The 26,699-nt window shown below is 35.6% G+C and overlaps 1 protein-coding gene across 1 annotated transcript in view; it reads left to right on the forward strand.

Moving 5' to 3' along the window:
* CNTLN (centlein) overlaps positions 1-26,699 on the forward strand; it is a gene marked incomplete at its 5' end in the record, with an annotated part of 196,332 nt that overhangs the window by 135,416 nt on the left and 34,217 nt on the right. Inside the window, 3 exon segments of the mRNA XM_080637807.1 lie at positions 1,312-1,405; positions 2,049-2,239; positions 2,243-2,272. Coding sequence (XP_080493933.1) covers positions 1,312-1,405; positions 2,049-2,239; positions 2,243-2,272 — 315 coding nt within the window.

Consider the following 26,699-nt stretch of genomic DNA (forward strand, 5'->3'; position numbering starts at 1 on the left):
TGACAACAGAGGGTAGTATTGCAAACAGGTTTATCAACAACTGAGAACTCCAGTTTTAGCAGGAATCTTAAATCCCTCCTGAAGATTTAAGGACACATGAGCTGGGCCATGGTATTCTCATACAATGGGATGCTAGAGAAATCTCTTTAAGTCCTGAGCTATGGCTGGGGTTGGAGATGAGATAATTTATGACATGAGGACTTTCTCAGTTTTGCCGCACGTGGTTTAATTATATAATACCCTGTGCAGTATCAGGACAGTTATTGGCACTCTTTTACATATATTTATCAGAGCTGTGGCCTAAAGTGGAAATCTCTGTCTTTCTGCTGCAGGCATGGGTCATTTGTTCGTCATCCATTCAGAGCACTGTTCTCTGTAACCTACAGTCACCATTTCAGACTAGTATCTGTCATCCAGTTACCTATCTTCAGCGTTTGTAGGATCCTCTGGTCATACTGATAGGATCTTAGTACTGTTTTCCATTGTGGTCTTTGAGACATGAAATACAATAATTATGAGACCACTCAAAGGGAACAGACCTACAAGAACTTGACCTCCTTTGTTTTCCTTTGCTTAGGTTTTAGTCTGTTTAGTCTGTTTTTAGTCTGTTTAGTAAGTTGGCACTTACGTTTCTTTTTTTTTCTAGCATAACCTATTTCCCTGTCCTTCAAATTGGGTGGTGATTGTACAAATCTAGAATTCATAGCTATGCTGTCCTACAGTGTCAGTAAATTTAATAGATAATCTGTTGCTGTTTACTCTTTTAAATTTGATAAACAGCTATTTTAGTCATTAATATTTCCAGAAATATTTTGTATGATATCACAAAAATTACAAATTGCAAAACAAAAATTACAGATTGCAAACTGAAGATTTTGAAAATTAGATAAATGGTGCAGAATTCCAGAACAAAAGTGTTTTAAAATACACTGAGCATTTAAGACCCACTTTGATTTTGGAGAAAGCCATGCTGTGGTCATTTTCATTTTACATATTGCAAGGAGCATTCTTGTTCAGCCTCTAATCTAGTCATTAATAGACACTTCATTTTCCTCTGGGATTCTTTCGGAAGAGTTATGATTTACCTATAGCAGTTCATTATTTATTCTACATTTGGTGGGAAAGGCAGAAATTTGTGCTCTTTGCTGGTTGGTTTTGTAAGACTGATTTTCAAATTAAAAATAATTAGAATATCGTGTACTATTTGAACTAACTTTTGTTGTTTCAATTCAAACTGGATAATTTTGGAGTATTGTGGTGGGAGTGTCATAATGAAAAATTCCCAGCTTTGTGGTTTTGCTTTTCATTTAGGGCCATTCACAGAATAAAGACCTAGAAAAATTACATTCCAAGAGGAGAAAGATCTGCTGTCTCACAACATCATGTCCGTCAATTCTAAGCAAAGGTAGGAATATTATGTATTTCCACAACTTTGTGAGTAAGATTGGCAAAGCATTCCTGCCTGAAATTCCAAAATCTCTTCTATATTACACAAACCTGCTTAAATGCTGTTGCAGGATTTGCTTGTTTAAATTTATGTGAGTGTATTTTTCAAAGCTCATTATTTTTAACTGAAATTATTATATAAAAAGTGACTGTCAAGCAATGTCTTTTTGCACAGTTAAAATACACTCTTACTAAATCCCACACATTGAATCTACTGACTGAAATAAAGCTTTTCACTACCCGTTGTTCTTTGTGCCCCTTTTAGCCAACACAGCCAATGAAACAAAATTATCTGTGTTTTGGTTTAGATCTTAAGAAAAAAAATCTGTTAAAAAGGTACTGAAGCCTGTATTTCTGGGAATCGGAATCAGATCAGAAACTTCAGCTGCAGTGAACTTCTAAGTCCTTTTTGATTTAGCAGTGTTTGCACTTCAGATTAAGAGCTACATAGAGCACTTACAGGTTAACTGAATTAATTTACCACCTTGCATACTGAGAAATGTTTTACTGGCTAGAACAGTGCTTTGAAGAGCAAAGAAAAATCAGAAATCATGTTAATTATGGTGACCTGTCAGTTTAGTAACATTCCATTTTATGTTTAGTGAACAGAACAAAAAGAAGAAATATCATTGTTCGGAAACCAGGCTACCCTGTTACTCTACTACGTGAAAGAATTAAGTCACTGCAGCAGCAGCTAGCTGTTTTACAGAATGAAAAAAAGACAGCAGTGTCTTCTGTGAAGGTATTTAAAAAAAACAATGAAAAACTAACAAATGAGCTACAGCTGGCTGATTAGAGACTTCAAACTAGTAAACTGACCATAGAAGTAAACTACTTTTCATTATGCTGTTTTTGCAATGTTGATATTAATTCTGTTGTTGTAGTTTTGTGTAAATTTGATAACATTGATTTTTGTCTCTGAATTTGTTATGATCAAGATTATGAATTGTTATATACTAGCATGCTTTATATTATATATATATTATTATTTATACTAGCATGTGAGATTTTGGATCAGTTACTATGTGCAAATAATACTGATTTACTGTCAATCCAATTAATTAACTCTTATGAAAAAGAATCATAGAATCATAGAATGGTTTGGGTTGGAAGGGACCTTATAAATCATCTAGTTCCAAGCCCCCTGCCACAGGCAGGGGCACCTACCGCTAGACCAGGTTGCTCAAAGCCCAACTCAACCTGGCCTTGAACACTGCCAGGGATGGAGAATCCACAACTTCTCTGGGCAACCTGTGTCAGTGCCTCACCACCCTCATAGGGAAGAATTTCTTTGAAATATGTGTGGGAAGTTTAACTTTTAACCTGTGGCTTGAGATCTTTCCTGAGAACCTGGTCAGTTCACATGAACTAGAACCCATTCCTCTGTGAAGAGCAGGCACTTCTGGAGAAATCATCTTCACACCCCCCAAAAGCAGAGCGTTCAAGGCAAATAGAATTTTCTTCCAAAGGTTTCTCAGACCAGTTCCATATTGATTTAATCCCATCTCTCTCTGTCAAGGTGGAAAGCTAGAGAACAAGATTTATAAAAATACAGACTAATAAACTATTTGGTTAAAAGCCCCAAAGATGACAGCTTTCTTTACTTTGGTCTTCATTCCTACTTAATCCTTTTCCATACTATTACTCCTTTCTAGTTTTCCCCATACTCATTTATATATATGTATTTTGGGTTAATCTATATGCAGCTCCTCAGCTGGAATTCTTTTCTATTCATACTGTAGTGATTGGCCTGCCCTTTATAGAGCTGAATCAACAAACACTTTTCCAGTAATTGTCTCCTGTTGGTCACACACGCATCCTGCTTCCAGAATTATAGTGCTGCAACAGATGGACCTGCTAGAAGGAGGCAGACATTAAAAAAGAAATCAAATCCCCTCCCTCTCAAACTTCTTTGCATTTCTGTCTTTGCACAGAAGGCAGAAGCAGTACCAGGAGCAGCACTTTTCACCTTCATAGGGCTGGGGAACTGCTAATTTCTAGAGGACGGAAAACTTCATTTCTGTTACTCATTTTGCATAACTATGTATATATAATGAATTGTACAAAAAGAGTTTCCAAGGTCATTGGAACCAATGGAGATCTGCCTATCTCACAAACAGTATCATAATGTAAAGTTTCATGGACAGTATAAACTTCACATAGAGTTATATATGTAATTTAGGTAAAATATTCTACTTGCTCAGACATCTTCATGATTTGACTTCTTAGAAGACTACACCTTAGATGTCTGTATGAGAGCAACATGAGAAATAAAATAAAAAAGGCCATTATCAGGAAACTTAAAAAAGAAAGGGGCAAAATTTGTGTCAAGATAAATGCTGCTGTATTGTAGAAGACTGACTAAAAGTGAAACAGCATAGTCTTCAAACCAAACCAAGTTTTTTTTCACTCAGTATTTCTGGAAAGTTTTTTAAAAAATAGTGGTCACTGGTCTATTTAAAGGGCAGTGCATTCTAAGCAAAAATACATAAATGATGTTGCAGGTACTCAAGGAAAAATCTTTATTAGGCATGCACATTTTTTTCCTTCTCAGCAAACAATTCAAATTCCCTTTCTTACGACTAATTACTCTTCAGGTGCCATACTAGTGCTACCAAGTGGGAAATTTAGAACAGAGGCTTGGGCTACTTGCCAAGTGAAAATTAAGGAGGTAAAGAACCTACACGGTCACTGCAGGGTACACTCATGTTTGAAAGAGAAAACGATGATTTAGACAGATCAGATGATTTTAAAGCACACGTTTGTTTGGGGGGTTAATGGTTTTATTTTGGGGTTTTTTTATGAAGCACTAAGATATTTAAGTATTAAGATACCACAAGAGAAATTATTTTTGGTGTGGTTTTTTACTTGCAAGAACACTGTTGTCATTGTTTCTTCTCAATGCTTGTTACTTTAGATGTTAGAATTTTCTTGCGTAGGTAGATGGTAAAAAACAAGGAAACAGACCATGAAAAACTGACAGATTGAGGCGATCTCTAGATTTAGGGAGAGTCTTAAATACTTCAAGAGTGTCAAAAATGTCTGATATCCAAAAATAAGCTCAAATATGAAATCATAAAGTTCTGACTAATCTTACAGTAACAGTGAACTTGTGATGCTGGGCTAAATGTACCATTCTACCAACAGTAAACGTTAACATCATGTCTTGGATGAGATGCCATGTTGCCTGAATTTGGCTAAGAAAATAGATCCATTAGCAGACAGGGGCAGATGTTTGTGCAGTCAGTCCTTTGTTATAATCCCCAAGGAATCCAGTGCTAGGAAATCAACTATAGACTTAAGATTTTAATATTCCAGATGTTCATTTTGAGACAGGCTTTACAGATCATACAACCTAAGGACTGTCTTGCATCTGTTGATTTTCAGAAATGTAGGTATATGTATGGTTTTGTACATTTTTCTTGAAGATCCACCCAGGCATGTATGTATGTGTATATTTGTCTGTCTGTTTGTAGGAGTTCAGAATGCTGGATTTGAGGCAGGATTTTTTTTTTGTTTGGCCTTGTAAACTCTTTGCAGCAATGTAGATTTCTTGGTTTGTTTCGATTCTGCAAAAGCAATTCTTTTTTTTTTTTTGCATATTTCTGCAAAAATGACTGTAAAGTGACTGCACATGTGAGATCAAAGCTCACATTCTCCAAGGATTCACATCAACACTGAGTCAAGACCATCTGTACAGAACTATGGTAGTTACAATTTGCTATCAGTGTACAGAAATCACAGCTGGAGCTGATACTTAATGTAGAAGCAAAGGGATTTAGCATTTCCTAAGTTTCTTAGAAAAATGTCTGAAAGGAATTTTTGGAAAAATCCAGGATTTTATTTTCTAAGATTTATTGCCCCTTCTTTTAATTTCTATCACTGACTGGTTATAAGAAGAGTATATTTATTGCATACAACATAGTAATTATAATTCGTTTCATGTAGTAGGTGTCATTCTTGTTGCAAAAGTTCAGGCAAAGTATATTGAATAAGAAATGAAAATCATAAGCAGGTTAAATCTTAACTATTTATCTTATTCATGTCAAGGCCGTTCACAGGTACACTGCTCAAAAGTACCAGAGGATCTTTTACATCAGTTCTCCAGCATTTCTCAGGTGATGCCACAGGAAAAGCTGCATTTCTTAATGGAATGCCATAAGCGTTTGCCAAGTTCCTGTGTAATTCTATTCCAGAAAAAAACCTGAATGTTAAAGAATGGAAACATGTCAACCAGTCAAACACTAACAGATCCTTTGGAAAGAAAAAATGTGAAGGTTTAAATAAAGTTTTCCAGACGTACAGATGCATTCATGCAGATACATACCTTAAGTTTTTGATGAACTGGGAAGAAAAGGAGCTGGTTTTGGTTTTAGTTTTGGGGGGTTTTTTGGTTTTGCGTATTTTAGCTGTAATGCAGCCTAGGATTTTTTCTGATAGCATTTTAAAAATCCCACCAAACTGTATTTTAGCCATTCAATTTTCAATTTTCTTTGAATATTAAGGGAACTTTTTTCCCTGAGCTTGTACTTTGCTTTTACAATAGAATTTGCTTGCCAAAAGTTTATCTCAACTGTAGAAGGGTATGAGCATGAAAAAACAGAAGAGTAAAGCACTAGTGAAAAGTCTAAAGCTTTTTATTCTTTAAAGTTTGTTTGTGGCTTTCTTTACAAATTCTCATGGCTTTACTGCCCAGTCTGTCAGAGAACAGCTCAGAATTCAGTGTTGCATCTGCAAATTCAGCACCACAGCTTCACTCTTTTTATGGTACCCAAATATGAGTGAACCAGCAATTACACTGAAACAAAGATTAAACTGATGCTGATTTTAGATGCCTTGTAAATTATTGACTTAACTATTATTTACACAAAGATGTCACTTTGACTCTGGCTTTCATAAAGGGATTTTTCCCTTTTTAAGAGATGTATTCTCATTTACGTAACAATTTTTGTATGTCTGGTTTTCTTAAAGTAAATTTTAGGAATAAGCTTGAAATTATAAACTGAATGCTGTTTGAAATTACCCTGCAGTAAGACAAAACTGCTTTTGGAACTTTCTCAGTTTTGTTCATTACAGCAAATGTGTAATTGCTTTGACAGTTTTGGGGGACTTTCTACATAAACATTGTCCAGTTAGAAATTCTCACAGGCATATCCAGTTGTTTTCTCTCAAAATGCTTTAACATGTGTCCTCATTTTATTTTGAATCCTCTTTAATGGAAATACTCCAGCACATTTGTACTATTTTTTATGAAGTTCATAAGTGTCATGATTTCTAAATTAAGTGGGGTTTTTTTCTTTCCATTACATGAAAAGATATTATTAATTAGATACATCAGATGATACTAATCATACTACAGAATAACTGAATGATAACATTTTATTAAAATATTTAGAAGAAATAAAATTAGGAAGACTTTAAGTTTAAATAGCACTTTTTACAGATTAACTGTGCAGGAAATTGCTGCTACATCAGTATTGTATGCAGGAATTCTGACTTTCTATTTTTACTACAGTAGTAGTAAAAAAAAAAATATAAAAATGAATGAATCAAAGAACTGTGAATCTTCTTAGGGAAATTTTGTTCCCCAAAACATCATAAAAAATGTGATTTCTCCCCGTCCTCTCCTTCTTTAGAAGTGTACAGGTTATCCTGTCCTAGCTGCTTTGACTAAGAGTAGTCTTGGTTAATTTGCAGCAACTGTAATCTTCAGGCACAATATTTAAAAAGAAGTAAAGACAGTTTGTAAAAATGTTTAAAAATCACAACAGCGAAATTTCTATTTTACTTTTCCTTAAAATGCAGCAGAAGTGAAAAGGTAAACCAGTAGGAATAATAATGTGATAAAACAGGATATGCTGCCTGACCTTTGCAGAGTGCAAATACGATGTAAGACAGCAGAGGTTTACGTAATAATTGAGCTAAACTATGTACCAGTATGAGACTGAATCTTCTCAAAATCTGATTGGGTGTTAATTCCTTTTTTTTTTTTTTTTTTTGTTAGCTTCTGAGGTCATATTGCTGTTTTCATTGTGTATGCATGCCCTGAAAAGACCTCTTTATGGGCACAGTAGATAATTCAAAACTCAAAACACACCCCAGTCTGTGTATTCTTGAGAGAAAGACATTCTTCCTTGACTTACCACAGTGTTCCAGACCTGAATTGCAACATTATCTGTAGGTAGGAAAAATTGTGTGCATTATACTTTAAAGTTAAATCTCATAGCATTTTAGTACTGTTTCGGGGCCCTACATGTAGTTTTTGAAGGCTTTGACACATATTTTGGCAATATTAAGACTAGATTCTGCTATAATGTAGTGTTATTAGACCGTTGTTGAACCTAATAAATTGAAAATCAGGCTATATGTCACACTTATAAAGACTGGGAACAGAGTCAGATGATGCTCTGTGACTCTAGAATTCACCTCTTTCCAGTCCTAGTCCAAAATTCTGCCTGAAATAAACATGATCAGCTAAACAGATATGTTTCGAGCTTTTTGGTTACTAAATGGGGAAATGTCTATATAATTTTTCCTCAGGTAAACTACTGATTCAGCATTGCTGCTGATCTAAAACAGTTCTCAAATTTTTATTTTCTACTCTGTCAAAGAAGTTAACTTGGAAATAAAATGAGGAATGTGAAATGATAAACATAAAAGTAACTGGCCTTTTAAAATGCATTTACTCCACAAAAAAAATATTGTTTTATTTATTTTTGTAGTTGACTGCATTGAAAACTTACAGATCCTGAACTAAGTTCTGTTAACAGAACTACACTTAAATATATTTATCATTAAACTGTGCTGTCATTACAAAATAAAAATAAAGCAAAATACCTTTTGCATTTATATTGATCTCTGAAGAAAAATTACAATAGACCTGTTGAATTATTGATGAACAACAGTTGAAGTACATTGCATGTAGGAAATGAGTCTCATTCATAAATTAAAGAGAGCAGTTCGCATGAACTAGAACTGTGAAAGTTATATTGCTGTCAAAATGAAATAACTTAGAGGAAGGTAAATTCTAGAAAAATATAAAGAAAAAATCATGCAGACTACATGAAGTTCGTGGATGCACTCAATACTATTTATATTGCTGTATCATGTAGAAATTGTAAAAAATGTGGGTTTGTATTAAAAGAAAATCTGTATCAAAAGGATTAGCATGTTCTTGTCATGTTAGAAAAAGAGACAGTATACATGTGTATAAACACATCTCATATAGTTATCTGATAATATAATGCAATAACAGTATATACTTATATTATAGTAAGCACTGAAAAATACTATCCTGTAATTTTTTTCTTCATGGATTTCATGTGATATGTAGTTTATTTTTCTTCACCTTCGCTGTGATTTAAACAAACTTCCCTTGTGCATTGAATCTTATTATTAGACAAAAAATAGAACTCAGTTTGTAGTTTATTCTCCCAAAAATTTCCTGAATAAGATACTATCTGAGACCTGGAAAAGCTCAACAGATACTCTTGTAATTGAATTCTCTTTTGTGCTCACAGGAGTGTTTTCACTGAATTCAGTCTGATCTGATCATTTAATTGAAGTTAAGCATAGAACTAGACTGGGTTCCTGAACATTCAGTACTATGTAAAGTTCTGAGGATAATATAAGGTTTTGTCAGATGATATTTATTCCTCATCAAATTTTACCCCCCAAAATCCATTTTTTTAGGAATAGTTATTCATATGTTGACAGATTACATTTCAGCACTGGCAGTCTGTTTTTCTCATAGATTGCCATAGAAAACCAGTTTTGGTTGCAATTGGATCAGTACTCTTAGGCTTGTTCACTGGAGTGGTCTATGAATTATTCATTACTACTAACTACCAGTATTAACTACGAAAGTGATTTACTAACCGCTAACCACATGCATTCAATGGCTGAATTCAATGGCATTTCAAGACCACCTGTGTATGGTGGTAAAAATAAATTTTATTTGCTCTAGTCTTGAATATAGACCTCTCTGTTCTTTTGTGTTTTGAACTTGCAGGAAAGGGGTGAGGCTACGGATGTGAAGGATAACAGGAAGGGATTCTATAGGTATATAGCGAATAAAAGACAGAAAAGGGACAACATAGGCCCCCTCTGGAAGATACCGGGAGAACTGGCTACCATGGATTTGGAGAAGTCTGAGGTTCTTAATGACTTCTTTGCCTCAGTCTTCACTGCAAATGCTCTGACCACACCACCCAAGTCTTGGAAGGCAGACTCAGGGACTGTGAGAATGAAGACCTTGGGCCCACTGTAGGAGAGGATCTGGTTCGAGACCATCTTAAAAACCTAAACGTACACAAGTCCATGGGACCTGATGAAATCCATCCGCGGGTCCTGAAGGAGCTGGCAAATGAAGTTGCTAAGCCACTGGCCATCATATGTGAAAAATCATGGCAGTCAGGCGAAGTTCCCGACGACTGGAAAAAGGGAAATATAACCCCCATTTTCAAGAAGGGGGAAATGGATGACCCAGGGAATTACAGACCAGTCAGTCTCACCTCTGTGCCTGGCAAACTCTTGGAGCGGATTCTCCTGGAAGGCATGCTAAGGCACGTGAAAAACAAGGAGGTGCTTGGTGACAGCCAGCATGGCTTCACTAAGGGGAAATCCTGCCTGACCAATTTGGTGGCCTTCTATGGTGGGGCTACGAAACTGATGGACAGGGGCAGAGCAGTTGATGTCATCTACCTGGACTTGTGCAAAGCCTTCGACACTGTCCCACACGACATCCTTGTCTCTAAATTGGAGAGACATCAATTTGATGGGTGGACCACTCGGTGGATAAAGAACTGGCTGGCTGGCCGCACGCAAAGAGTTGTGGTCAATGGCTCGATGTCCGGCTGGAGACCAGTAACGAGTGGTGTCCTTCAGGGATCGGTGTTGAGACCGGTCTTGTTCAACGTCTTTGTTGGTGACATGGACAGTGGGATTGAGTGTGCCCTCAGCAAGTTTGCCGATGACACCAAGCTATGTGGTTCGGATGATAACGCTGGAGGGAAGGGATGCCATCCAGAGGGACCTTGACACGCTTGTGAGGTGGGCTGATGCCAACCTTATGAAGTTTAACCATGCCAAGTGCAAGGTCCTACACCTGGGTCAGAGCAATCCCAGACACAGCTGCAGGTTGGGCAGAGAAGAGATTCAGAGCAGCCTTGCAGAGAAGGACTTGGGGGTGTTGGTCGATGAGAAACTTAACATGAGCCGGCTTCAGTGTGTGCTCGCAGCCCAGAAAGCCATCTGTATCCTGGGCTGCATCAAAAACAGTGTGACCAGCAGGCCGAAGGAGGTGATCCTGCCCCTCTACTCTGCTCTCGTGAGACCTCACTTGGAGCATTGTGTGCAGTTCTGGTGTCCTCAACATAAAAAGGACGTGGAACTGTTGGAACAAGTCCAGAGGAGGGCCATGAGGATGATCAGGGGGCTGGAGCACCTCCCGTATGAAGATGGGCTGAGAAAGTTGGGGCTGTTCAGCCTGGAGAAGAGAAGGCTGCGTGAAGACCTCATAGCAGCCTTCCAGTATCTGAAGGGGGCCTACAAGGATGCTGGGGATGGACTCTTCATTCGGGACTGTAGTGACAGGACAAGGGGTAACGGGTTCAAACTTAAACAGGGGAAGTTTAGATTGGATATAAGGAAGAAATTCTTTACTGTTAGGGTGGTGAGGCACTGGAATGGGTTGGCCAGGGAGGTTGTGAATGCTCCATCCCTGGCAGTGTTCAAGGCCAGGTTGGACGAAGCCTTGGGTGACATGGTTTAGTGTGAGGTGTCCCTGCCCATGGCAGGGGGGTTGGAACTAGATGATCTTAAGGTCCTTTCCAACCCTAACTATTCTATGATTCTATGGAAGGAATTACAATAGGGAATGTAATATTTGAAATATCATTATATTGTAATAGTTATCATATTGTATGATTTAGTATTCTAGACTATATACATATATATATACTATTCTATATACATAGACTGTTAGTCTGTGTACCATTCTCTGTGTATCATTCTATATAGGTGCTACTAAAGTGCAAGAAATAGATGCCTTGAGTGTCTAGCCGCTTTATATCATACCTTGAAGTCTGAATTCCCTCCCTCTGTTTGCAAGTTTTCAAGAGTCATGAAACACTTGGGAAGTACTTTTGCATTTCTTTATACTGTGATCATGAGTTGATTCTCCTGGCCTCTTCTAATGTGTCCTTTTACCCTGCTTCCCTTTCCTTTGCTCCTGTCCTAATCTGCTCAATAATTATCCCTCATTGTGAAGCTATTGGACATAAGATTGGTGGAGCTGGGTGCTCAGCATGGTTAGGAAGGTAGATAGGTGCATGTAATAGGTGAATCGGCAAGAAATGGGCTTGTTCCTTGAGGAGTTGGAAGTTGAAGGAGCAGGGTCATGGGATTGCAAAAATGGCTCTATGACATGAAAGTATCTAGAAGTCTTACAAGCACATCCATTTATTTTTTATTGTGTGTCCCTGTGTAACAGTGATTGCTTGTATTAAAATGTACCTATGAGATTAAATTCCAGAAATGATCATCATGGTTGGTTTTCACTTAGTATTTGGATTGGAGCTAAGCATTGACACATGGAACAGTGTAGATTATGTGTCTCAATTCATGCCTTAAGGTTAAATTGGTGCATATGAGTACCACTTAATCATTTTCAGTAGCTCAGAATCTCACGTACCATGAAATTAATTTTTCAGTTGTTCCCTCACATGAATGATAACATTATTTTTTTTCCCCAAGATAATGGTTTACACCTTACACATCTATTCTATTTGGATATACTGTGAAATATATGACAGTCATTTCGCTGTTTGTTTGATAGGTAAAATCTTTCAATCATTTTTTAAAAATTAGTGGCAATGTAAAAAACCCAAGCCAGTGTAAGAGGATATCTTCAGTCATTGACAGCTATTTTAAGCTTTCAATCATCACCAGAGGCTGATTGAAAAGTAGAGATCATTATGACCTCACAGCGTTTTTAATGAGGAAATCATTACATCATAATGAAAACCAATACATTGCTCAAGTTCATGTTGAGCAAGGCTGAATTGCTGTCTCCTGGGAACCAGGGACTCTGAAGAAAAATGAGAGTCCTAGTAGGTAATGAGCTGAGCATGAACTCCCATTGCCATTGTGAAAAATACTAGCATAGTCCTTGAATATATAAACTGGAGGCTATGCAATAGAAGCAGAGAGAATGTATTTTCTTTCACTTGACATGATTTGGGAATATGCTCCCTATGTAGCTCTAACCCAGAATCCAAGAAAGATATTGGTAAAAGTAAAAAGCATTTCAAGAAGACTCATGAAAAAGATTTGAAAATACACCATTCCAGAGAACAATTTGCTGTTTTCAGAAAGTTAAAAGGAGTTTAAAAATTAAAAGGTAACTGAAGTTTAAATATTTGCATGAAGAGTCTTCAGTCTAGCAAATGAAAATTGGAAAAAAAATTCAAGGGCACAGAACTGAAACAAGATAGAATCATACCAGATATGAGGTTTGTAATTTTTATGTGACTTTAATTGACCATTACCAATTGGAGTCAGAGAATTGCAATTATATTGGACAGTTAATCTAAAAAGGAAGAATTAGGGAGAAATCAACTGCTCATGGTTAGCAGTGGGCAGCCTTTCTACAGGGAATAAACTAAAAAGTCTGTTCTGTAGGAAGCAACAAAAAATAGAGATGGGAAGAGAGAGGATACATTTAGCTATGTGAACTGAGGTAATGAAAAGTACAAAGAGAAAGGTATGTTCTCAACTTCAGTAACACTTCATTTATCTGTGGAACTGAGGGAAGAAATATGTATACTTCATAGAGCACAGCTGATCAACAGTATTTTTGTGATGAAACCCAGAATGCTTTTAATGGTGCTGTGAAATAAAATGTAAACATGGATGATAGATTTAAGAAAAGTCAGACCAATATTTTATAAGAGTCTAACTGAAGCCAAGGGGAAGTGTTATAATGGTATTCAAACATCAGGTGATAAAGAAGAGAAATTCTGAGGCAGAGGAAGAAGCCATCACCATGCAAGACGTACAAATATAGACTCATGGCACAGGGAAAAGGGATAATGAAATGGAGAGAGTGACCTAAGATAAATGAATGTTCCATGGGGTGCAATAGGAACATTAAAAGAGAATTAGCCTTTAGCAGAAGAAATGAAAAAAGAAGGAATAATAGCTTTTGTGGTGTGACGTACACACAATTTAGGATTACACTGGTCTGGTACATCCCTTTAGAGTTACTGATTGTAGAGGTAATGCGTAACTTGGTAAGGTAAATTCAGAAAAGAAAAAGGTAAATTACTATTTTTTAATATTTTTTTCATATTCTTTTGTCTACCTATAGGGTGGAGTGTAAGGAAACAGTTTTTTAGTGAGGTAGTAGTGAAATATTTAAAGGAGAAAGCTTTTCATTTGAAATGGGGAGACAGAGTCAGATAATCTTTTTTAGTCAAAATCTTGATAAAAGACTCAAGCTGATACGCTTTGTTAAAAGCTTGGCTTCCAAAGAATAAAAATACTTATTTTTCAAAGAATTGTTTGCAATAGAAACTTTGGTAGAAAAAAAAAAACCTAAATCAACGATGAGGAACAAATGAGGGAAAAGCATTCTGATAAATTTCCAATTTTCCAATTTTCAATTAAAAATCTACAATTTACTTGAAGACAGAAATTTTACAAGCTTTGTCCCTGGAGAATAAAGTTAAGGTAATCATGAGGAAAGCTAAGCAGCAGGAGACATAAATTTCCTTTACTTAGGAAAAAAGCCCTATATCAAGGTGTGAGACTGCAATTACGATGTTTATGATGATTTACAGTCTCAAGACCTCTAACTTTGAGTAGTTTCCCTGAAGAAAAGTTTTCTCATAATTTTGATAAGAAGGCATTATTTGTAGCTTAGAGTACATTTTATTGCAGCCCACTGTCATACATATTACTCTGTATAGCTCAAAAGGCATTTTACAGTAAATTCCTCAAGATTACAAATATTGGATTATCCTGATTGTTTTTTTTTTTTCTGTCAAGAATTGTAAAATTTTAGTTTCATTTCCATTTCTCAACTGCTGCTTTGTGATGTTTGTTCTTACTTTTCACAAGGAGTTAAAAACTTCTTTATATATACAAATACATATTTTCTTATTTACATGCACTCACTGTGTATCTCCAGACTTGTCTTCACACTGGCAGCTTTTGTAGTAGACATTGTGTATAGGGTATTCAGTTTATATATGTCAGATCCTCCAGGGCCACGGCTTTTGCCAGATGAAGCACTTTTGATTTTGAGGCTGATGAAACACAGTGCTATTATTGATCTGTGCATGACACAGCCTGTATCTCTGCTGGCAGAGTGTAGCAACATTTATCCAGGAATTTGTGAAATGTCACTCGGATCATGTTCATAAGGTAAACTGCAAAAACCAGGATCCGAGCTGAGAATCCATGAGGAATTGGACGTGACTCTCTTACTCCTTCGTCCTATCTTCTAGGTCAGCCAAGTGGTATTTGTTAAAACAACGTCTGTGTTTTGTATTAGGTGTTGAAGAAAGTATGATTATCACTAGGAACACCCTGTACAATATAGTCCTACTGTTGTTTTACTCATTTTTTTTAGGTCACTTGAAAGAACAATATTTTAAGTTAGTTAAAATGATCTAAACATTGCAAGTCTGTAATTTCTGTTGTGTTTGTAGCAAAATGACTGTTCCTGTATGGCTGCAATCAGGAAACTATATTTCCTAAAGGATTTTAATTTTTCTTGCTTCACTTTGCCTTTGGGGATGTGCAGCAATAAATGTTTGCCATTAGGATCTCAGTAAGCAGTGGTCAGAAAAGGTGTGTGACTGTATTTACACATAAACCTGCCAAAATGCTTATATTTAGAGGTTTGGTTTCTTTATAAATTATGATTGAAAAAGGCTGTGCATTTTTGTTATTATCAAAAGCATGTATGTAATGTAAAACCTAATGCAAACTAAGGTAAATAATAAAAAAGCAAGCTTTTATATCAAGTCAAGTGTGACTTTTCCAGACATTTTTTGTAAGTAGTGTTTCAGCAATAGACTCAGTGTAATCTGCAAATGGATGTTGCACCTTCTACTTAAAAAAGAATCGTTTTAAAGTGTAAAAAAGATGCAATTCCTAATATAAGTTTTGGTTTCTAAAGTAATTTGAAAGTTAGCCATGAAGGAAAAAAATAATTATTGTGATACTTGCCAACATTTTTCAATTCTAAACATTAAAATCTTTAGAAAAGTCTCTTGATTGTTTGATTTAAAAATCAGTTACTAGTTAAGGCAAGAAGAAATAGTTTTTTACTGAAGTTAAAGATTTGAGATTGGCCCTCTTGAGGCTTTTTCCCAAGTATAACAAGGTTTTCTTTTATATCTGTAAGATAATTTCTGTAGTTTGAATCCCACAGACCAAGTCCAGATTTAAATGACGTATCGTAAGTGAATTACCACTGAAATGTAGTTAGCCTCTACTTTTTAAAATGTTCATACTTGATGCATGTACTTTTACATGTTATCCTTCCCTTTACAAGATTGACATATGTGAGATGCAAACTCATAAGTTGTGGAAAAGCAAACATTGCAGTTGACCGGTTTGTGGGGCAGGGGGGTGGCTTGTGGGTATGTGTGTTTATTTAGCAGAAGTCCACAGGTTGGACAAATACCAGTGTCTGTTTCTCAGGAACTTGACAATGGTGTTACAAATCATGAAAGCCACCTGCTTGTCAATCTGCCACTCTTCATAGTAAACCATTGCCAGTTTGTCAGGCACTATTTCCTACAGAGAATTTCAGAGAGGGCATTTATTTCACTACTTAGCAGTTAGCAGTGTCAAGGCACTCTGTGAGATACTGTGTCTTATTTCAGACACCACACATAAAATACACATATTGGAGGGAGAAAAAAAAAACAATTCTAGGTTTTGAACATGTTAAATATGAGAAAAAATTGAAGGAGTATAATTAATGAAATCTATAAAATAACAGATCAATTCTAGTAAAGACTGAAGGAGTGTAATAGCCAAAATAGTTTTCCAGTGCCTAAAAGATTATTTAAAAGGGCTAGTGGTCAGTTTGTGCTTCCATCTCCTTTAAGGAGAATAGATTTAATTTTTCAAGAAAGATGATTTAGGCATAAGGCAAATTTTCTCTCTGAGGGCACTGAAGAACTGCAGAAGGCTGCCAGGAGAATCTTCACTGTAGTTCAATTTAAATTTTGCACATGTGGTAAATTTAATGCATTCATGACAATCGTTGCCAGTCTTTCACAGTTATTTCTTTTGTCCTCATTCTTATCTGGAAGGACTATCTTTTTTTTTTTTTTTTTTTTTTTTTAGGTAAGTAGCACAGGAAGAGTTTGAACAATGGAGCTAGCAGCTAGTCCTTGCAAGTCTTTTTTTTTCCTGGAACACCAAATTCTCCTTTTCCTCCATGCAGCTTATGACTCTTTGGTTTTTAGTGAGGTGTATCAATGATCAGAGAGCAGGACCATAGCAATAGCTCCCACATCTTGTCCTTGGGGAAACAATGTCAGAAAAAAATACTTAGTCCTAGAGTTCTTTTTAACTCCTCCAGGTTTCAGAAGAATCTGCTTTACTAATTCAGCACTTTGAGGTCTCCTGCAAAGCAGAAGTTTCCTGTGTTTGACCCTATTTTCTTACCCATTCCAAACTGATATTTCTTTGTCCAGCTTACTGCAAAACATTTTTGTTAGAGCCTGCATCTTAGTCCAGCTTTCTCACTCTCACAATACCTTGTTTAAGCTTGCATGTTCAAAGTTAATGCCTGTGCTTTGTTCTCCTGGCTACTCCCTTTCACTACAAGAAGAAACTGCTAAGGACACACCCATAGCCAGGAGCACTAAGGAGGAGAGTACAGCCATTCTTATCACTTCACCAAGGAAGATGCATGAGCCTTCAAAATACATTTGATTTTATTTTTTGTTTCCTAGGCGTAAAATAATACAAGTCAAGAACTAAGGTATCTTCAACAACAGCAGAAAAGTGTTACAAATCAGAATACTTAATAGACAAAAAATAGTATCTGGAAACTGCACCTGAGATTCTTTTTAAAAATGGTTATTTACAGCATTCCGTCCTTGGGATTGTCCTCATTTTTCTCTGCCTTAGACTCTAGTTGTTGCAGACAATGAGTAGAGGCTCACAGGATTCTTTGGCATCCCTGCAGAAGTCACACATTACTACTCTCCTTGTAACCTAAGGAGAAGAGTTTTTTTGGTTTTGCAGCCAGGTTAGTTTGCCTAAAGTGCCTGAACCTCATGGTGTAGCTACTGCTAGAGGAGGTAGAAATATGATTATACTTCCTTACTAGTTCTTTGCACCATATGATCTGCTCTGCAAAAGATGCACTAGCAACTGATGAGGTAATCATGGGCTGTTACCATAGCTTGTGTCATGTTCAGGTTAATTTTTCAGCTCTCCATGCTACTTTTGATGTCTAACATGGCAAGAGCTTCAGTTACTTTCTTGGGGTTGGAGATTGTATAACTAGCCATATCATGTCACAAGATTCACAGGCACTGGAAGAGGGTTTACTCTTCTGTGGCGGAACTGGTCTGCCTGTGCACAGTTTTCTGTTAATTCATAGATTCAAACGTAGTCCTGCGGTCCTTCAGTATTACGTGCATGAAAGAGAAATGTGTGACTTTGTCTACACATATATCTCAGTGAAGCAAGCTGAAGAGAATCAGGCAAGTGCTAAGAGACAGCAACTGTAGGTGTGGTTCAAGCTGGGACATTGAATTGCAGAGGTTAGGCACTATGTTGTCCTCAAACTGTTCATGTATGTGAAAATAATTAATTGCCCAGATAAGTCATAATATTGATAATAATCATGATAAAGGGAAAGTATATTTTAATTTCTGCATTACCTGAAAATATGCCTTTTGCTTGTGATGGTCTCTTCAGCTATTTAATATGTAATGTACGGAGTACTTTACTCAAACTGTTCATTTATGCCTGTAATTTTAGCAAGGGTTCCAATGATAACATAAATTAAAAATTAAAGATAAGGATGTGGGGGTTCATTTACAAGAATCCAGGAATGAATTTTCACTTTAATTTATATGCAGTACCATTGTAGTGGTGATTTTTAAATGCAGTCCATTATTTTGAAATACATCCCTGTCTTCGCATCTTCCCCACAATGTCTGTCATCAGCATCCTCATACTTCTCAGAAGTGGCTAGTAATATCCCTTATTTTCTTATCTAGAAATGTAAATAATACACTAGTATTTGCACAGAATCACCCTTATATGACTACAAAAATTCCAGGTGGTTTACCCTTTTTTTCAAACTCTGTGTTGTGTATTTCTACTTTTGTCCTGCTCTGTGACTACATGAAAGAAGTTTTCCTAAACTCCTAAGTGACTAACTTTGCTAATACAGTTTGCACTTAAAATGCTTTGCTTGTACACAGCTGTCTACATGAAAAAAAAAAAAATAAAAAAAAGAAAAGAAAAAAGAAAGAAGCTTCTGCAGATATTTTTTAATCTTTTGTTAATATCTGAAACAGTTACAAATTAGATGTCTGAATAATTATGTAAAATTTAATATAGAGCAATCTTGAAAATTTTGTCCCTTGAATATTGCAACTTGCTTCTTGTACCTCTAAGGTACATAGGTTTTAGTAATTTTTATCTCAAAATATCACTTACATCACTTCTTCAAACCTTTTGTATCTTTTAGACATGTTTTCTGTAGGTTGATAGAAAATTGCTGTTAGCAGCTGAAAAGTAGATTTAAGTGTACAAAACCAATACATTAAGAGGAGGCCAGAATATGGGAGATGAAACAGTTTTCCCTATAAGCGCAGAATACCTGTCTGCTTATATTTGAGATGCAGCAGCAGCATTTCAATAGAAAATGGTTCATTCTCTAAAACAGATGGAAATGAGGAGATGTTAAATTAATATTTCACCATTCTTTCAGCTGTTTTCTTCCTTTCTTGCTTATATTTTCTTTAAAAAATAATTTTAATTTTTAAAGATATAAAGCTGTATGCTTTGGAAATAAGCGGGTAAATCAAAGGAAAGTTTAAAAACAGTCTTTAAAATAGCATTTTCATTTTGGTTTCTTTCTGTTTTATGTGAGCTATACAGAAAACAGATGGAAGCATTATTAATTTTTTCCCCCAATGAGTTTTAGTGCAGCATATTTGTATGTGTTATCTGAAACATATGAATACTTAGTATTGCTGCTGTTAAATTCGTAATGAGTTGTAGGGATTGTGAAATTCCCTGACTGGCTCTCATGCAAGTAGTTCATTTGCAGTGCTTAGATGTGTTAAGATTAAGCAGAGGGAATATGGCAAGCACTGTCCCTGACCCTAGATGAAAAAATCAAATTTCTAGCTTCATGAGTTTGCCCCAACTCTCATATTTGGTGAAAATCAGATAAATACTGTTCAACCCTGCAAAAAAACTTTGCAGTAAAACCTAGTCCTAACTTTAAAAGATTGTGTGAATTCCATGTCTATATTCTCTAGTAATTACAAAGATGTGGAAATCTTAGGGCAAATTTTGTGCATCAGATGGAAGTCTTTGCTTATATGTAGCAGCAGTACTTACCGTGCACAGGCATGTTATGTGTTGGAATACCTAAGTCAAGTTGTATTTGTGTAGGTAACAATGGTGGTTACATGGAAACACTGGGTTTGGACTCAAGCCAAATCTTCACAACTGGGTTGCCATAACATCCAGATATTTTTCAAGCAGGACGCAATGTTATGAAACGTTTCATTTTTAATTGAATTGTAGTAAAACTTATTTTAATGTACCATGTGTAGTCTGTGTAGATATTAATACCTCTAATATGTTAATATGTAAGATATAGTATAATATACTCTAAATATTTTTCTTTTTAAGAAATTTTTTTTTTTTTAAGTTATATAATTTTTTGTCTGGAAATGTTAAGGCCTTATAGACAAGGTCGTGCACATCTGTATATTCTGTCAATTTGCATCTCTGCATTGGAAATTCAATCCCTACAAAAATTAAAGCAAGTAGTTGTGAGCATATAATTGATCATAATGAAATTACTTATATAAGTAATGTTACATACATAGTTAATAGTTCTTATATTCCTTTGAAATTTGCAAGGACAGATGGAGTGCTGTATCTATTTTAGTACGAAAACAAGATGGTGTTCTTAATACAGAAATTAAGCATAGGATACAGTAATATTTACTCCTACAGAGACATTAAATTAAAGTAATAGAAAACGCAAGCTGAAATAGAACTGCTGCAGGTCAAACCCCTTATCTTTGAATTGGTGTTATCATTATACAGATGACGTTTCACAAGCATTTTCATCATTTAATAGATGATGATATATATATATAATATATATAATATTACCTATATTATTACTTTTTTCTTATTTCTCATAATTTATTTGAAAAAATCATTGGTTGCGAAATGTGCAGTTCTGTACTTAGATTATTTTTTTGAGAATTCAGCTCAAAATGTATTGCTCCAATTCATTTATACATGGATGTGTTTTTCCCTAGAATAGATGCATGTTCTCTGGTATTGATCTATGTGGTATTATCATTCTTTAGAAAAATGAAAAGGTAAAACAGAACAAAATTTAAAATGGACCTATCTGCTCTGATTTTATTGATTTTGTTGTTTTATTTTATAAGATACTATAGTTAAATCAAATGTTATAATTCTGGGGTTTTATATGTTGCAGAAGAAATTTATCTGTAAATAACTATAAAATAGCTGAATTAAAATTACAAGTAAAACATTTGTTTATGAAGTGGTATACAGTAAATAGCTCTTTGTAAAAGATGATTACTCCTGATCAGTACTATCACATGAATAAGAAGATATTAAAAATTTTGATAAGAGTTCGTTTGTGATTACAACTGTATTCCCAATGATAACTGAATTTATTATTTGTATGTGTGAAAGGGCCATTCTATAGATAACAGTGTAAGCATTGCTTTTATAAAACTGATGAACTCCAATTGTGTTACAGTGGCATTATCAATAGGACAACTGTTTTTTCTGAAGTAAAATACTTGAGATGAGAAATATACCTCTTATCTGAATGCTGATATCTGTATTTCTCTGCTGGGAACTAATTTAAACACTTCATGAGAGACTGACGTTTTCAGTGCCTTAAACATCCTTAAAAGCTGCTTTGTTCATTGCAAACCATATTTAGTATGACCTCCTAATAATGTAGCACACCTCAAGTGTCATGCCTGTCTTTACTATGCACATTGGAGCTGTGTTCATCTATACTAGACAACTGCACTTCAAGGAAAGATTTTTTTTTTCTTGATAGGCAATTAGCAGTAATTAGGAAGATTCACTTCAGAAAGATGTCAACATGAGATTGTTTAAAAAAGTTGAATGTCAGTGGCTTTAAAAGAAGTTTTTTTTCCCTGACACATAGGTATGGCATTTGAAACATGAAATGTTAATTTAACTTTTCTGCTTATTATTCATGCACAATATTATTTTGTCATTCAGATACTACACTGACAGAGTGCAAAAGGTGTTAAAATAGTGCTGCTAGAATAAAAAGAGGATTAATCTACCACTGGCCAATTAGCCAAAGGGTACTTAATGGTCTCTAAAGGCTACTGAAGTCTAACAACTAGCTAAAGCACTGGCAAAAAGTCCTCTGTATTACCTTCATTTACTTGACATTTTGTGAAACAGTTAGCTGCTGAAAACTGCATTTGACTGAAAAAAAATTTTAACTTAGTGATAAAGTAAATTTTACTAAAATTTCAGAAGAATACATGACAAATAACTTTTACATTTTATAACTTTTTCTTGCTTTTGGGCATCTTTATTTAAATTTAGGGCTAGCATATTAAGTCATCAAAGACTTTTCTGTTTCATATTTTTTCTTCATGTCTAGAATACTAAGTAATCAACCACTTACAGCGCTTGCATGAAAAAAGACTTTCAGTGAGGATTTGGAGTTATTTGCCTTTATAAGATTCACATTAAGTATGCAGCATAGTTGGTATTTCAGTCTGTTCTATATCTTTTGTATTTTCAGATAGCAATGTACCATTTTTAGTAATTTCAGTTTGGGGTTTTTTGTTTGTTTGTTTGTTTTTCTGTGACCCATCAGGTAGGTTTTTCTTGAAGAAAACAAAACAGGGTCAAGATCAGTGGGACTGTCTCAATAAATTTTGCCTTGGATATTGTAAATAGATTTATCATTATGTTGTAGCATTTGATAGAGTGTGTAAAATAATAAATACCTGACTCTGTGCCTTCCGATATGTTTAGAAAAGTTCTGTCATGGTTTATGTGTGCAACAAGTACTTCTTATCCTGGATATACTTAACAATCAAGCTAAAGCTGTGAGAAAATAGGATTTAAGATGAGCAGAGTTAAATTTTGAAATAGACCTTAGTACAGGATATGCATGTCTATGCATAGAGCAAGTGTATTTTATTACCTGCCAGATTTCTTAGAGAAAAGATAAAGAAATATGTTGACTATGTGTCTCTTACAGACATACAGATGCACATTGTAATGTTTCATGTGCCAGGGTTTTAGGATGGGTGGCAAATACTATTTTTAACCATCTGAGGTTATTTTTATTAGTTATAGTTGGATTACTAAAGAAGTAGTAAAATCAGGTAATGCTATTCCTTAAAAAGGGTTTCAAGAATACCTGATTTACAGCCCATTTTATAACTTCACCTAGAATACTGTCATGGTTTAAGTCCAGTCAGTAATTCAGAACCACATAGTCACTCACTCACTTCCCCACTTCCTCTTCCTCGCTCCTGGAGGGATGGGGAGGAGAATCGAAAGAATGTAACTCCCACGGGTTGAGATAAGAGCAGTCCAGTAACTAAGGTATAACACAAACCACTACTGCTACCACCAATAATAATAACGATAAGGGAAATAACACGGGAAGCGCATACAACTGCTCAACACCCTCCGACCGATACCCAGCCCGACTGAGCAGTGATCTAGCCCTTCCGGGTAACTGCCCTCAGTTTATATACCGGGCATGACATCCTGTGGTATGGAATACCTCTTTGGTTAGTTTGGGTCAGGTGTCCTTTCTCTGGTTCTTCCCGACGTCCCCTCCTCCCTGGCAGAGCATGAGACTCAGAAAGTCCTTGGCCAGACTAAACATTACTGAGCAGCAACTGAAAACATCGATGTTATCATCGCTGTTCCCAGACTGAAAGTCAAAAACACAGCGCTGCACCAGCTACTAAGAAGGAGAAAAAATGACTGCTACTGCTGAACCCAGGACAAATACATTCTGCATAATATATTCTGCAAATACAAATGTATGCAATCATGTACAGCAGTGTCAGTGCCGTATGAGCCACCACTAACAGAAATTTTCATACATGCCAGTTACAGGAGGAAGGTGACTGAGCTAGAAGATCCTCACAGGTTTGTTGTGATGCTGAGGAGCAATAGGCCATTCTAGTAGCTTCCTACATTAATCCATTGGGTCTTCCATGTAGCTATCTTTCTGAGCAGAGGGCTTATGTTAAAAAGTATTGCTGAGTCACTGCAAGTTTTGCATTGACTACATAGAAACTGAGATTTCATCACTTACTCCTTTGTGTACAGCAGAACAGAGCGTCATGGGTATACCAGGAGCAGGGAGATTAAGATAGATGGATTTTAAAATATTGAATCTATAAACATCTGTTAAGCCAAAACACTCTGGAGGAGGTGCAGCAAACGAAGGCGGCTACATGGTGGCGTAACAGCAGTAGCCTGCCTTTACCAACATCTGGTCTAGCTGGTGTTTAAGATTCTAACTTTCATCATGGTGACCTTTGCCTCTGAAGTAAATCCTTTTTACTCTGTCACTCACAATTTGTGTACATGGGAGAACACACACAAACTCCCACTATGTCTGAAAAAGAAACAAGAGAAAAAGGCTTGACCTAAAATTTAGTGAGTGGTGAGGGGCAGCAGCATAATGAACTTGATTCCTAAGTAAGTAAATACAAGGAATATCTTTTAGGTAGAAATATTTTGCCTGGGCTAGGGGGCTGGTTTTGACATCCTACATGGATTTATAAAGAATTTTCACATAACCTTTCAATATATTGAAAATAGAAGAATAAAGCAATAAAATTATCTACCCTATAACATCATTTACATTGTCTCCACAGCAGTTAAGAGACAACCTCCTTGATACTAGATGGTCTTAAGGTCCTTTCCAACCCTAACTATTTTATGATTCTATGATTCTATATCCCTGATTGCAATTGCATGACTGTCTTTGTCTGCAAGTTGAGGGGCTTTTGTCTTGTATATCTTACGCTACTCTCAATTTACCCTGGTAGTTCTGATGCTGTTTCTGAATTCATGGACATTCATATTTGAAATATTTTTTTACTACCTCCTAACTTAAGTAAATCCTATAAGCAGTGTAGCACTTTTGTCTTTGGCATCTGTCCCATGAAAGCCCTTTCTTTTTCAATATAGTTGCTGTCATTTTGGGGAATGTAGCCACTGCAGTCATGGTATTTTAGACCAGATGCATTTTGGCAGCAGCAGTAGCCTAAGAAACTTCTGAGAGTCACAAGCTATCTTGGGCAGACATGGGGGCATTTCTAATTTTAATCAGAGATATTGATCTAGCCATGATTTTTTTTTTCTTTTCTTTTTATGAATAATTTATTACAGAGACACTGAATCATGATGTTCTGCGTGTAGAAATATTGGCTATACTGGACAAATTAACCTAATCCTTATATCCATCTATACTTTCTGTATTGCTACTGGTTTTGCTTATTAAAGTAGACTTCATTTTGTCTTCTACTGAAATAATATCAAGTGTGAGAATATATATATTAGATTAAAGAATAGAAAGTTAGAAAATGCATAAACACTATTTATCTCTTATTCAATAATGACAGCAGGTGCGGAAGAAAATGGAAAGATTAACCCTTTTACTAAGAACTTATCTTGGAGATATGGATAAAATGCCCATTTGCTTTAATAAATGCACTCAAGTGTGAAGTACTGTTTAGGTGGATGCAGGATGCACTTTCTTGTATCTGTGATATTTTTTGACGTTAATGCAAAGTCTACAAGCATTCTCATTTAATTTATAATGGGAATAAACATGAACATAAGTAGTTTTATTTGGATATATATGTGATCTTCAGATGATTAATATATAAACACAGATGATGTGTATATAAACACATGTGTATAAAGAGGGGTTTTTTGCTAACATCAAGTAGTATAAAATCTGGTTTTGAGTTGAATAATAAATGCTTGGAAATAGAATAGTATCTTTAACTTTCACCCATGTTTTTTTTGTGTACCAGTATATAATTGGGCATACATTTAGTCATTTCGAACTGCAGCATCTTCTCCAGATTCTTATCAGGATTCTTCACAAAGGAAGGTTTTTTTGCCCTTTGAGAGATTTTGAATTACCATTTTGTGTAATTGTTCCTTATGTTAAAGTCTGGTATTACAATCTTCATTGGAATAATGAGATAGTACAGTAGTTACCCTCTTAAGGAGCCAGAGTTGTTAGGCCATTGGTGACTCTGGCTGACTACAGATTCATGAAAAGTTAACCACTAGCATAAAGATTATTTCAGGTCTTCATTTTACAGGAAAAAAAAAATCAATGATATTTAAATTAAAACAAACACTTTATTTAAAAGCTTACCTCTATACTGTGAAATATATTACTGCAAAAATCAAGTCTTGTCAGTTGTCAATCAAGTGCAACAAGACTGAGAGTTTGTTTGTGTGTTATTTGAAATAAATCCCTAGCAAGCCTCGTCTGCTAATTGGACTTAGCATTTATGTTGCTAAATGAGAAGCATTTTGGCTGCAGTATAGGGTGGTAAGACCTACCCAGTGGAATAAACAACTAACATCTGTTATCCTGTCCTGCTCCAGCTTGGCTTTTACCACGTAAGTACCTCAGCCCTAGAGTCAAGGTTATGGAATATGTGGTTCTCTGGCTATGGTACATATATGTGAAAGGGAAGAAATAACACAACATGAGTACAGACCAGCCAACCAGAAGATATTTAGTGCAGCTGGTCCACTTTGCTTTAACCTCTACAAGCCCTACAAATATCAAAACAAAAGCCAAGAAAAAGCTGTATGTTTTATAGCAGTTGTCAACATAGTAATTCAAGTGAGCTTAGAGTGGTCACCATTAAAGTAGATTTGACATTTAACCACCTTTTAATATGCATTGG

Source organism: Psittacula echo, assembly GCF_963264785.1.
Source record: "Psittacula echo genome assembly, chromosome: Z".
In the NCBI taxonomy this organism is placed as follows: Eukaryota; Metazoa; Chordata; class Aves; order Psittaciformes; family Psittacidae; genus Psittacula; species Psittacula echo.